The sequence below is a fragment of the Callithrix jacchus genome, chromosome 3 (genome assembly GCF_049354715.1).
Source record: "Callithrix jacchus isolate 240 chromosome 3, calJac240_pri, whole genome shotgun sequence".
Lineage (NCBI taxonomy): Eukaryota > Metazoa > Chordata > Mammalia > Primates > Cebidae > Callithrix > Callithrix jacchus.
This window is the reverse complement of record NC_133504.1, coordinates 103,752,667-103,767,194: the sequence shown is the minus strand read 5'-3', so window position 1 is coordinate 103,767,194 and position 14,528 is coordinate 103,752,667. Positions and strand designations below refer to the sequence as shown.

The following is a 14,528-nucleotide window of genomic DNA, read 5'->3' as shown; positions in this document are numbered from 1 at the left end:
TAAGATCAATATCAATTTCCATTTTAGGATATCCCCGATCAGTGGAGGAGACTATAGTGTTTCGAAGACCGAGAATTTCATGTACCACAATGGGCTTTGAAATTCTCCCAAATCTCATAATTTTAATTCAATGGTTTTTAAAAGCCGTGATTCCTTTAACCAGTTCACAGAGATACTTACCATTTTATTTCACGTAGTTTTTTGACTCGTAAGTAAATTCCTCATGTGTCTAAGATTAGCCCTCTGAAAATACAATACTATATCAAAAATGATCAGAATTTTCTCTTCACCACTAGTGACTTCCTCCTTCTGTATGCATTTAGATATATAGAAGCTCTTCGATGGCCCCAAGCTTATCGAATCCAAAATCTACATCATAGAAACATCCACAATTCAATTTTTCTCCTTTACTCTAGAGTCAGCTTAACTTCAGGGCCATATTAAATTTATCTCAGTATCTGAAAGAATAATTGCAGAATTCCACATATCTCTTTTATAGTGACCTGAGCCTTGTTTTCATCATGAAGTATTAGGCTTATAAATTAAGGAAAATCTGAAGTTAAATATCGATTCATTTATCTTATTTCCTTTGAACCAAAGGGGTGAAAATGTTTTAACTAATGAAGTCATATTCACTAAAGCTTCACAAATTGAAATAAAAACCAATCTGAATTTGCCCAATGATTATGTTGATGGATAGTTTCAAAGAAAGTTTTAAACTTTCTATAACTAGAACTTGGCTGACTAACTGATACCTGAAGTGAATGCTGAAAGGATCTGCCTTAATGCACAATAAATATGACTTCTTATTTGCATATGAGTTGTTGCATGTTAATATCTTCTTTCAAACAGAGTGATTTCAAAAGTAATGTAAAGATTCCTTCTTATCCCTTTATATGCAAAATTTATCAGCATTATTTTTAAGGAAAACCTTGACTCTAGCAAAGATGAATTTTAGCTTCCTACCTGTGTGAATGTTCATACATTCTAAATACGTAGAGAACGAATTACAAATTAATCCAGTCTTATTGTAGCATTTTCTTTGTGAAATAAGCTTCTGGTATCTCTGTTGACATTGATTCAATGCAAAAGACCACATTAATGCAACATTATAGCTAAGACTTCATATTTTTAAAAATCTGGAAAGTAAAGATTCCCCAAGCCCCTTATATTTTCGATTACTATATATGACATTAAAATTTTGCATTATTATATTTGTTGATGGATGACTGCATTACAGTTGCTGTGGGAACCATGAAATTATGTCTCAATCCTCTAAAGTCTCAGTGATAATATTGTATTAATGGATATTTTTTATTGAATTTTGAAATGAGAAGGGAGAAGGAAAAACAGTGATGCACATCAAAATATTTTTCACCGAGGAACACAATAACAGCACAATGAAAAAAATACATACTCCATTCTAACTAGTGACAGCTAATTCAGATCCTATAAGGAGATATTTTCTCCTCTTATGATTAAGAGATATTTTAAATTCTCATAAATTTAATTTATTGAGTTTGGCAATAAATAAGATGGAAGGATAATTTTATTTCTTTCCAGTTTTATTTCTCACATATTGGGCTTTAATACTCACTTTTAGTGAAAATTATAAGGAACTTATGAATTGTTTTCAATTCCAAAATCTGAGATTTTACTTACGTTTTTGTTTATTAACTGCCTTTTTACCAAGACGCAATTAGCATAGCTTAAAGCGTCTTTGGCTTTGAAGTCAGTTAGCATAAAGCTAGCCCTAAACTAAAGCTATCACTCACGTGTCCTGACTTGAAGGAGTCCCTAAATATCTCACTGACCTCACAATATTGACCGATTCAGGTGCTAGATACCTTGAGTGCGTAAAATCCCTCAGTTAGAAATTAATTATTTTGTGTTGAGCATTGCTCTCTCTATACAATCTCACATATCTTTGGCTTACAATAAATAACAGTTTAACAGTCACTAACACTTTAGTATGAAATAGCTTATCATATCATTTTCTTTCAAGAATGAAAATTTAAGGTTAGGAGTAAGTGGTTGAAAGGAACAAAAATTTAGCTTGGAATGAGACACCCTGAAAAAGAAGGAAGCATGTATAAAGAAGAAGTAAGGGGTAGAGTTGCCAAAACCATACTTTCTATTGGTACAATTTTGCCTGGGCCTGCCTTTTATAGAATGGCAATCACCCATCAACTGCTTCCATATCTTGTAGTTGCATGTGGCATATGATCACTTAAGAACCTTTACTGCAAGGAAAATATTTATTGTAGATAAACTTATCGCAGAATTGGTACCCCCCAGTACCTAGTACAGTGCCTGGCTCATACTAGGTGCTCAATAAATATTTGTTAAATGAATAAACCCCAGAGTTCAGTTAATTACATGTTTGCTGAACTACTTTTTTTTTTTAACCATCGAAGCTAGTACTGATGAGAACCTTATTTTCTTTTTCTTCATCTCCAGGATGACAAGGAAATTGACCTGGAGCACCTCCATAGACGTGTAAATAGCTTGTGCACAGATGACGACAGCCCCCATAAACAGTTTTCCACCTCGTCAATTGATTTGACCCCTCTGGACATTGACACTTTGCCAACACGACAAGCACTGGAGCAAATCAGTGATTTCAGGAACACTCATATTACCACAACAACCTTTATCCCAGAGCAGATCCAGACTCTTAGCCGCACACTGTCAGCTAAAGCTGCCTCTGGTTTCACTTTTGGCAACGTCCCTGAGCACCGAACTGGCCCTTTTAGACACAGGGCACCTAATGGGGGCTTTTTCAGGAGTCCTATAAAAACAATGTCATCTATTCCTTATCAACCAACTCCTACCCTGGGGCTCAATCTGGGTAATGATCCAGACCGAGGCACCTCCATATGAGCATCAAACAAATCTCTTCACTGTTTCTTTTTTAGGACTCCCTTTGCAAGGAGCAACTGTAAAATTGTGGGACTAACATGGATGTAACGTAAAAAAAAAAATCAGGATTATTAGTAACAATTCTAGTTTTTTCCTCCCACCTTCTCTCTCCCCTCTCTCCTCTATTATTTTCTCTTCTTTCCTCTCCCTTCCTGTACATTTTCCTCAAATTTTTTTCATTACTCAACTTGTTCCCCAAGAAGGTAGTGTACTAGGATCCTATTAGTCTGCTTTTCATATACTGTACATCAAGTATAGGAAATGTGCACTGAGCATACTAAAAGCATATGCAGGATTAATTTTACATAAAGGCCTCTTCTGTAACATTTCTCTATTTTTAGAAATGCAATTGCAATAACTTCAGTCTTTTTACATTCTTCTGCTGCATCCATACAATGCTCCACTGCTGTTGAGTGTCCTTTAACTGTGGACCAAAGGCAACCCCTGCAGTGTTTATAAAACAATTTAAAGACCATTTAGGCCACATAAGATGAGAATGCAATTTTGCAGGATTACAAAAAAGCCATTAATATGCCAGTCAAGACTACAGTTAAAACTACTCTTGCACTGCAACAGTGCATATGACCTTTATGTGATTGTACAGTATTCAAAGTTTTTTCTTATGTACAGTAAACTTTATCATATGGCAGAAGCCTCTATTGTGTTAAATAAATTAGTATTTCATATATATACATATATATGCACCTATCTAATGTGTATATATATAGAAAGGCGGCCATTGCTATTGCAATTCATTTAATAAAGCTTTAGTTTAAACAAAAGTATTGTATACAAGAACTATGTATAGTGCAGGGGTTCTTTTCAGTTAGAAAAGGCAGGTTGCTTTAATGTTATTCTGACTCGCATTGTTTGCCAACAGAAAATATTTTATACTTTTGTTATTAAAGCATCAAGGGCAATTTAATATTTGTTCCTAGATGTAACTCACTTGAATAGGTTTTGCATTTGTTATTCAGCAGTGTATAAAGCTAACCTTGATAATTTTACTTTTAATTAATTATCTGAATGAAAAACGCTATTAGCTGAACCACATCCACAGCAGCACATAGAGCTCTAGAAGAGTTTAAACATAGATCATCGAAGGTTAAAAATCCTCTTCCAAAGCAGCAAGTAAATCAATACAATAATGATACTTGGGGAGGGGTGGGAGCCCTTTAGAAATGTTGATGTGGCCTTAAATTACTGTCATTCATTATCCTAAAGAAGAAAACAATAACCATAATGGGCTCTCAACTCAACTCCCTTTTTTATTTAGTTCTATTTGGAGGAGTTATGTATTTTTTACATTAGTGCCAAGTATATAGAAGGATGACAGCAAAAACAGTGCCTCTTTGTGCACAACCCTTTTAAAGTAGCATTCTTACTTGTTAGAAATGTAGAATGAACTTTGTTTGTAATCCTTAAATTAAAATGTGGTTAGTAGGAAGCAAAAACTTATTCTGTGTTTTTCCGCAGCCATACACTTACTTTAATCTAATTCATTCTGTGGCTAGGATTGATATAGGAATCAACCTATGTGATTTGCTTTAGGAGAAATTAAAAGGTATATTCTTAAGATATATTATATTTTGATGCTAATTCTGTTCTGGGGAGCATCTTGTATTGTCACTGTTTTTGTACTAAATCTTCAAATATTGTCTACTGTGTAAGGCAGAAAAATTTCTTATCATGCAAAAACCATTTTGTTTCCAGGGTAACAAGTACCTAAGTGCATGCACAACTTGTTTTCCCTTGTAACATTCATGATCTCATTTACAACTCTGATTTTAAAACAAAAAAAGTCTTTACAACAAGCTATATAGGGACATACCGGATGTTGCAGTGATTTTAGCTATCAACAAACTGTTAACCATGTACAGTATTTAAAATAGGCTTATTTTGATGTACTGCCTATTATACAAACACACAAAACATTTTTTGAAGGCCTCAGTTATGAGTGACAGAGCTTTCTGTGCATAATTTGTCTAAATAATTTGTCTAATAAAAATGTTTTCTAAACTTGCTCTTATACTATTGAAGTCTTAACTGTAAGATTTGAAAATGTTTACTCTCTCACAGATTCAACTAAATTTTTCTAAAAATTTATCTTGAGTTAATTAAAGCATAAAAAACACTAAGTTTTCCTGGCAGAACTACGCCAAAATGAGTGACTCTCTAAACCATTACTAAGTGATGTCCTAAACCAATGAGAGACTGCCTTTCTGCTATTTGAGACTATGTGAACCAACAATATATTTGTTTTTCTCTGTGGATGTCTCTGTGAGCACTTTTTTGGAAAAGATTTATCCTGTTTCATAAAAGCAACAGAACCATTATAATAATATCAGGATGAGGGTTTGTTACATAAAAAGAAAAGATTAAAAAAAAGAAAAGAACATCAAGAGTAATTATTAAACTTAGGATTTATTTATTTAAAATTGCTTTGATAGAGAACTATTCATCATGCTGAATCTATTAACCTGGGAATTACTTCAGACTCTAATAATTTTTCTGCATTTGAAGAACAATATTTATTTCTTCTAGCCTTTAACACACCTAAGGGATATATATATCTGAAAATGTGTTTTGAAAACATGATTTAGTAAAAAAAAAAAAAAGAAAAAAGAAAGAAAGAAAAAAAGAAGAAAGAAAGAAATAGTTCTGTATTCTTCTAAAATTCCATCCAAATAATTCTTTAAATATTGGAACGAAGAGGAACTTGAGAGATCTACACTATTGACCTCATTTTACAAAACAGGGAACATAAGATGCGAAGATGCTGTGATATGCCCAAATGTCTGACAACCTAAAATGTAAACTGGGTCTTCTTTTTTAAAACTCTGCCACACTTCAATCACATCAACATAGGTCCTCATGGATTATATATAGGCTCCACCTTCTCTCACAAAGCCTCGGCTACAAATCTCTAGGATCTTTCCTTCCTTGTTTGGGACACATAGATCATCTGATTCAACTTTTACATATGGGAAAGTGAGTGCCTCAGGTTATTTGCCCATGGTCATAGGTAGTGGCAAAACTAAGGTCAGTTTCCCTTTCTGTCTATGCTTCGTCCTTTGGCATATTGTTTGCCCTGGTTTGCAACACTTAGACTAACCTGGCTATTTCCCTACAAGACAAAACACCTTATACCCAAGTACTTTTATTCTATTCAGATATTAACTTACTCCACTGGTGAATCATTAAGGTATCTGGTATCACTGTACCACATCAGAACTTAGTCACAGGTTTTGGTTTAATCATTTATATGTAAAGTTGTAAGACTGACTTCTTCCTCATACCATTAAACTACAGACAATTTGTCACGTTCATAATCATGTTATTTTTCATCTCTTTTAGTTTGGGATTGGCTGTCAACTGAATAAATACTTCTAAAAATAGACTTTGCTGAACAGTACTTTGCTTCATCAATTTAAAAAAAATGGGAAGATCCATTTACCCTGCATGATACTTTTAAGCCACACAATTGAATAACAAGTTATTACTCTTTCATAATCAGAATTTTCCAATGCTGAAATACATTCTGGATTATGAGTATAGGAACTCATGCAGGGAAGAGTTTATGTGCTGGTAAACATAGTTTTATTCTTAAATATAAATGTCATGATGGCTGATAAAGTACAATGGACTCACTAAAATTTGGCTGCCTTTTAGAGTACTTTTCTTTTGAAAAACAAATCTTATAGCCAACCCTCATGATCAGATATTAAAAAATCATTAACAACTATAGCCATAATAATCATTTTAATGAGTTTTGGTAGATACCCTGTCAACAAATATTTTAGAAGACACCCTGTTATGAGGCAGCATATGTGAACTTCCCTAGGTAGAAATTACTTACCTGACACTGAAAAGTCAGGGAATAAAGCTATAATTTATGGAAGATTTGGTAGATTTAATTCGATTCTACTAGTGTTAACAGAGAACCTATTACGTTGAAAGCCTCTGTGCTAAGCAGTCGGGCACGGCAGAAATGAATGTTTAGGAATGGGTCTGGATATGTTCTACCATTCATCTCTTTCCTGGCTCCATATCAACATTCGGGATACAGAGGCCGTGTTACAGAATGGGTCACCCCAAACCTGTACAGTCCTCTTGGTTGGGTTGACTGACTACAGCAATTCATCTTAGTAGCTCTCAAGCACCAGTTGAAATTGTCTTCTTTGTTCAGACCACCTCCCCAAAGACTTGGAAATTCAGACCAATTTGGCTTTATGCCAGCCCAAGAAGCCAAATTTTCAGAAATGTGAAAAATTTCTATAAGCCACAGGAAAATTACAGTCTAACCCTTCATCCTTACTAATACCTGCACACCATTCAGAGACTGACTCCTACCCTTAGGTGTCCTCATCAGAATGATGTAGGCCACAATAACTCCTTTTCTATCCCTGCAAATCTAATGAGTTATGATAGTTCATGCTCTGCAATGTTTCAAATTGCCTCAACAGAAGAAAGCGTAGTAACTCTTATACAGGCTGTTTTTGATACTGCAGCTAAAACGCCATGCTACCTTTCCTGTCATCTAAGACAGAGGATGCAGTATGGCACAGAAACCCAATGAATGTAAAGTATCCTTTGGGCTGCGCACCATGATGATGGCTGCCCACTCACCCATACCTCCAAGACACTAGAAACCTCATGGTTTTGCTTCATTTTATACAGCTGCACAGAGGCATGAAACAGAACACGTAATGATTCAGCCTACAGCTGGGATAGAAACAGATGAAAGAACTCTCTCTCATTTCTTAACCTGAATTTTTCAAATTCCCATTCATTTGCTTTGTGTCCATGTAATATTAATGATAAAACAAAAATTGTTCAAATTTGAGAATTTTTTTTCATATTTAAGGGCTCTATCTTGACTTCATATTATATTCAATTTAGGACTCAGTGACATCTTTTGACTTATTTTGTATCCTAGTTCCTAGAATACCTTCAGAATGAAGAGAAACTAGCTATGCTATTTGAACATATTACCGACCTCATAGTGTAGAAATAGCTTGTCTTGTCATCATGAGGAAGGAGGACCCGGTTTTCTGTTGGAGAAACCCCAAAAGCGACACATTTCAACAGTCTCGAACTATTCGTGATATGATCAAAAACTCACAAAATTTTCAGGACATTAATTCTCATTAATTAAAAACTAAGCTTTCATAACAGCTGCTTTACAAGAGGAAGCATATGTCACAAAAACAAAGAATGATACAGTGTCAGAACCGGAGAAGGGATGACTAACACTGCTTTTAATAAATAATTTTGCCAGTTACAAGATTTGAAATATGAGAAGGCAAACTTTAATTTTAGGTTATTATATTTTATTATTAAATTGGTGCAACTGAAAAAGTTTAGGAATTAAGTAGCCTACTTAAGTGGATGTTTTTAATTTTTAAAAATTGGACATCAATATTATTTTTTAAACACATAGATGCATATATGCAAAGATAATCCATAATTTTCTGAATTTGAGAAATAAACAAATGCAGTTGGATATTCACTATACAAAAGATAAATAATGGAAGGACTTTAAGAGTTAGTTCTTCTGATATGTAATAAAATAAGATTCAATTTACAAAAATTCAAGTTATCTAAAGCTTTCAGGATCACAGCTGTTTCCTGGAGGCAAGGGTATCAGTATTTTCTACTAGGTAAATAAGTGTCTGATAGTTAATATTTAATTCTTTTCCAAAATTATATGAAAGTTAACTTTAAAATTAAATGCTAACCCTCTATTAATATCATTTACAAAAGTTATGTGCAAGATTTATTGCTAGAAATAAAAGCACACTAAAATAAAGTTCCATATGTTCAGCCTATCTCATTTGACTTTCTGAGGGAGTGGTTGGTGGGGGAGACAGAGTCTCACTCTGTCACCCAGGCTGTAGTGCAGTGGTATGATCTTGGCTCCCTGGAACCTTCGCCTCCCAGGCTCAACAATTCTCGTGCCTCAACCTCCCAAGTAACTGGGACTACAGGCATGTGCCACCATGCCCAGCTAATTTTTGCTATTTCAATCGAGACAGGGTTTCACCATGTTAGTCAGACTGGTCTTCAACTCTGGACCTCAAGTGATCTGCCCACCTCAGCCTCCCAAAGTGTTGAAATTACAGGCATGAGCCACCATGCTCAGCCTTATCCCATTTGACATTTTAGTGCTAGAAATAGTAACTGAATAAGTAATACACTCAAGTACTTCTCTAGACACTGCTTTTTAAAAATTTTTTAAATCTACCTGACTGACATAGTTGACATGAGGTATGTATACGAAACTCTATTTACACATAATGTTTTTTAATGAGTACAATTTTTTTCCAAGTTAGCATATTAAGTTAAATTTTTAAAAAACTAAGCAGTGCAACAACATATACATATAATTGGGACTCTCAGGTTTTATTCTGCATGACTAAACATTTTTAAGCTTATTTTTCACTCAGATTTCTCCATGAAAAGATCATAGTAAAACCATGTGTGAAAACCCCTCTCATATGTACAGCCTCCAAGGTTATTGATGTGTCCAATGGTTCAATCACCAATCATGAATATTTTTAATCAGGTCTTTCTCATCATCATTAATTGAAGTTTTAGATTCCTACTTCATAATCATTTTATGTCTCTTTCTCTTTTTTTTTTTAATGAGCTTAATACCCATACAGAAACTTTAGCAAGGCTCCAGGGAGAATATTGGGAACAAAACAATCGCATAAGATTGATCGGTCCACCAACAAATACTTTCTGAGCACCTACTATTAGCACGGCACCCTGGAGCAGAGTTCTCCTAACTAATGTACCAAGGCACGTGCCTGGGCCAGCAGTGCTGCCGGTGTACTGAAACTTCGATCCTCTCCTTTCCTCAGGGTGGCCAGGGAGGTGAGGGTGACTGGGCTGAAATTCTGCCTGTGAGCAGCTCTTCTATCCAGCCTCTCCTGAGAGAGCTTCCAAAGTTATAGAAACAAAATATAAACATTTGAAAAGTGAGATAAAAACTCATCATATACATAACATCAGAAGACATTAATATAAATTACACCATGTTGCAGAGTACATTTGTCAAATAGTGGTATAGAAAAGATATTCTATGAAAAGAGGAAAAGAATAATGTAGGCTGCATGGTGTGGAATGGTTTCATGTAACCAGTGAAAAATTAGCCTAATCATTGAGAATATGGAAAGGTCAGAAGGATGCTTTTGTACTGGAGGTTAGAGTACAACCATGGAACAAGCGTAGGGAAGAACGGCACAGTAGGCCATGTTGTCTGGAATAGGGACTTTGTGTCAGAGAGCAGCAAAAGGCAAGAGACTGTGGGATGCCTAGAGGCTGGGCCCAAGAGAGAACACTACATCCTGATTATTTACATATTCAGCCTGTGTCTTCCCAGGTCCTGCTGTGTGCAAGACACTATTCTGTGTGCCAGGGATACAGCAGTAAAAAACACAAAAATTCACACCCTCATGGAGTTTACAGTTAACAGAGAGAGGCAGACAATAAGCAAGAAAGTAAGTGAAGGATTAGTTTATTGGAAGGTGGTAAGTGCTGCAGAGAAAAACGAAGCAAAAGAAGAGCAAGGACCAGGAAGGTCAGGGCGGAAGTGGGGAATCTGCTGTTTTAAGTAAGGTGGTCAAAGGAGGCCTCACTGATTAGCTAACATTTGAATAAATCTTTAAAGGGAGTGAGGGAATTAGCCATGTTGCTATCTGGGGAAAAACATTCCAGTCTTTGGGAACAGCCAGTACAAAGGCTCTGAGGTGAGAATGTGCTGTGCATGACTAAAGAACAATGAGCTGATCAATTTGGCTAGACCAGAATGAGTGATAGGAGGAGGGTGCTAAGAAGTAACGAAAGGCCCACATTACAAGGCTTGTAGAGCACTGAAGATTTTGGCTTTATTTTGTATGGGATGGGAAACCACTGGAGTGTTTTGCGCAGAGGAGAATGACTTTTACTAGTTCCAGCATGTTGATGACAAAGTCAGATATACATCAGACTTGGAATCATAACTGCCTACACTTTCCCACCTCCTTTTGGTCCTAAATATTTGCCACCATTTTAAGTGGAGTGCAACAGAAAAGTGGTATGGAAATGCCAGTTGCTGGTCCTTGAACCATCAGAGAGAGACTGAAGCTGGGTTGGTGTTCACAGAGGCTCACAACCACGGACCGCGTGAAAACCTTCCTCAGTGGCCATGGGGAACCACTAAAGATTTTTAACTAAGGGAGAAACAGGCTCTTAGAGGGGTAATTTAAAAAAAGTAAACCAGTAGCAATTCATCAAATGAAATGAAGAAGAAAAGGAGTCCAATTAAAAGGGCTGGACAATAGTTTAGGTATGTGCTGGACTTCTGAGGTAGTCTAGAAAAGAAAGAAGATATAGAGTAGATACATATTGAAGGGAGAATCAAGATAACTCGAAGATTAACTGAATATAAAGTGTAATAAGAGAAAAACAAGTCAAAGATGACTGATTGTACAAATTCAGATGCCAGAAAGATGGAAATAATGTTACCAAAAGAGGTAAAGTTGGAAGAATATCTGGTCTGTTAGTTTTACTTTTTCCTTGAATTAGAGGGCTTAGGAGAAGAAAAGTTAGAATTGAGAATCATTTATTTGTTTTTTTTTCATTGGGAGAATAAATGATGAATTTTTAACAAGTGGTGGGGAACTAAGGAATCATGTAGAGTCTGTGATTTTTAAACTATGCTCCCCAGATTTTCAAGGACATTACTCAGGATTTATGGGAATCCCACTGGGCTGAGGTCAGGCCCACTGGGGTTCACTTACAGAAACTCTGCTTTGATTTCTTCACTTGCAGATGGTCCCTCGGTATCAGTGGAGGGTTGGTTTGAGGACTCCCCCCTCCCAGATACCAAAATTCAAGGATGCCAGGGACCTTATATAAAATGGGGTAGTATTTGCCTATAACATATGCACATAACATATGGAAAAATACTTTAAATCATCTCTAGATTATGACTAATATCTAATACAATATAAATGCTATGTGAACAGTTGTTATACTGTACAGTTTAGGGAATAATGACAAGAAAAATGTTTGTACATGTTTAGTACAGGGTGTTTTTCTGAATATTTTCAATCTGAGGTTGGTTGAATCCATATATGTGAAACCCACAGATCCAGAGGTCTGATTGCATTGGACTTCCAGTGAATGTTGCTTTCACCCTCTGGATAATACATTACTGACAGATGACTAAATGTTTTCTGAGCCCTATTATAGCATTCAAACTTTAATTGTCAAATTGTTAGAATACTCTTCCTTCCACTGACTTTGGATTGTATTAAAGGCAGTTCTCTACTGGTTCTTCAAGATACTGTAGAACAAGCCTCATCAATTTCTCCTACATAGAATTTGTCATGTTTCCCACATGGTGTGCAGTCACGATTGAACAAACTACCCTTCAGTCTGGTGACAGGTACTCAAATCCCTGCCTAAAATGGCCCAGTATCTCCAGGGTTCTTATGGACCTTGGCTTCTAGTGATCTAAGCTCACTAGAACCAGGCGGCAGGCAGACACACCTGAATAGAAATTCAAAATAAATGTTTCTAAACACAGGCTAGTCTTATAAAAGGAACAAACTATAATTAGCCCAAACATTAAAAATACCTGCTATGTTCAAGTCAATATTCTTGACACTATAAATCAAATGAAAGACCATGGAATGAACTGTGTTTGTTTTCCTATAATTGTGTGCTTCTAATTCTGAGTCTATTTCAACATGAGAGCTCAGAAAACATCCACTAACACAGTTGAAGGTACTCTAAGGCTAAGAGGTAAGTCTGAAATACTCATCATCACCAATTCTACTGGCACCAATTCCACTAACACCTTGAAAGGTTAGCTTTCACCAAGCAGATGTCATCAGAAAGATGACTCAGATTTTGTCCTGGATCTTGTCTGCCAGCTTTAACTACCGTTCAACACTGAGGCCATAATAATAGTTCACTTTTCAGTGGTCAAAGCTGATTTCCCAATTCTAAGAAAAAATACCATTATCAAATATAAAACAAGAAATAATATGGATTTTTATAAATTTAAAATAACTTTGGTAAAACCTGATTTCCCAATTATTTGAGATTATAATTATTTGCTATGTACTCTTGCCTCACCGACTTGCTTTTAAAATATAAACCATGAAAACACACACACACACAATAAATTTATTCTATCTTATAAAAGAGATTGGCCACTGATTATGTACGCCTGTTGTACTGAATATCTACACAACGTAAGACTTTCAAGGTAGTTTGCAGAGGCCCATGTTTCCAGACTGCAATTAATAAAATATGTGGCATATATTCTCATTAAGAACCATTTCATATGTGGGGAAGTTTAACCCCTTATCATCGGAACAAGTAAGTCGTGAATTTCTGCTTCGGGGTTTGTCCTTGGGGGAAGGAAGGCATGTTGACCTTGTGCCAGGCTCAGCGCTAGGCACTACATAGGTGTTTCACTTTATTCTCATAATAACTCTGTAAGTTTGCTATTGGTGATACTAATTGAGCAAATTAAAACAAAACAAAAACAAGATTCTGGAAAGTTAAGTAATTTGGTTGAGCTCACACAATTAGTAAGCAACCAAATCAGAATTCAAACTCACATCTCTCTATCTCAGAAGCCCATGTACTTTCCTCCTCAACAGGCTGTTCCAGGATCAAGGTGAGATGGAGGTAAAGGGGCCTTCTATATCCCTTACTGATGTAAGAGGCTTTGTACACTATGGGATCCATAAAAATCCACTAGTCCTCAGTGGCTATGTATATTTTTAATACAGAAACTACAAGTGGTAAATTTTTTTTAAATCACAAAAGATGAATACAGATGAAGCATTGTAGGAGCTTCGAAAACACAGATTCAGAGAAATACTCTGCATCTACAGAAGGGACTGCTCGAATACCAGCACACCTGCTCATCCGCCTCTTGTATTCTTTATTTATGCTAATGGTGGCATTAGTGACCTTTCTGGTCTTCTTCCCTCTTGCTTAGGGTTGCTCTAATGAAAACATTAGAAAAACCAATCCGTAGTGAGTCAACTCACATAAAGCTTTAGTACCTGGCTTCCTTTTCCAGCCCTACTGCTACAAGACAAGTTTAAGCACATGCTAGCCTCTACCTGGAAGCATTGCAATAAGTCTCCCAAAGCTTCACTGTTTTAACTCACATTTCTCATCTTACTAGATGATTTGTTTTTTCGAGACGGAGTTTCGTTTTTGTTGCCCCGGCTGGAGTGCAATGGCACAATCTCGGCTCACCACAACCTCCGCCTCCTGGGTTCAAGCGATTCTCCTGCCTCAGCCTCTCAAGTAGCTGGGATTACAGGCATGCTCTACCATGCCCAGCTAATTTTGTATTTTTAGTAGAGACAAGGTTTCTCCATGTTGGTCAGGCTAGTCTAGGACTCCAGACCTCTGGTGATCCGCCTGTCTCCACCTCCCAAAATGCTGAAATTATAGGTGTGAGCCACCACACCTGGCTAGGTGAGCTTATTAAGTTACTTCTCAGGTCATGCTTCTCCATGATTTAATTTTTTCTGTGGTATTTCTATGGCCCACTAACTGATGGCCAAGAGGCTCAGCTGAGA

At 36.2% G+C, this 14,528-nt stretch overlaps 1 protein-coding gene across 5 annotated transcripts in view; it reads left to right on the top strand.

Moving 5' to 3' along the window:
* GRID2 (glutamate ionotropic receptor delta type subunit 2) overlaps window positions 1–14,528 on the top strand; it is a 1,554,413-nt gene that overhangs the window by 1,513,813 nt on the left and 26,072 nt on the right. For 3 of the 5 annotated variants that reach the window (XM_002745586.7, XM_054253141.2, XM_054253142.2), the window contains one exon: window positions 2,461–5,192. The exons of the other annotated variants lie outside the window; for them this stretch is intronic. In XM_002745586.7, coding sequence (XP_002745632.1) covers window positions 2,461–2,883 — 423 coding nt within the window. In that variant the 3' untranslated portion in view covers window positions 2,884–5,192. Of the gene's footprint in view, window positions 1–2,460; window positions 5,193–14,528 lie in introns of those variants that run through there. 5 annotated transcript variants of the gene reach the window in all.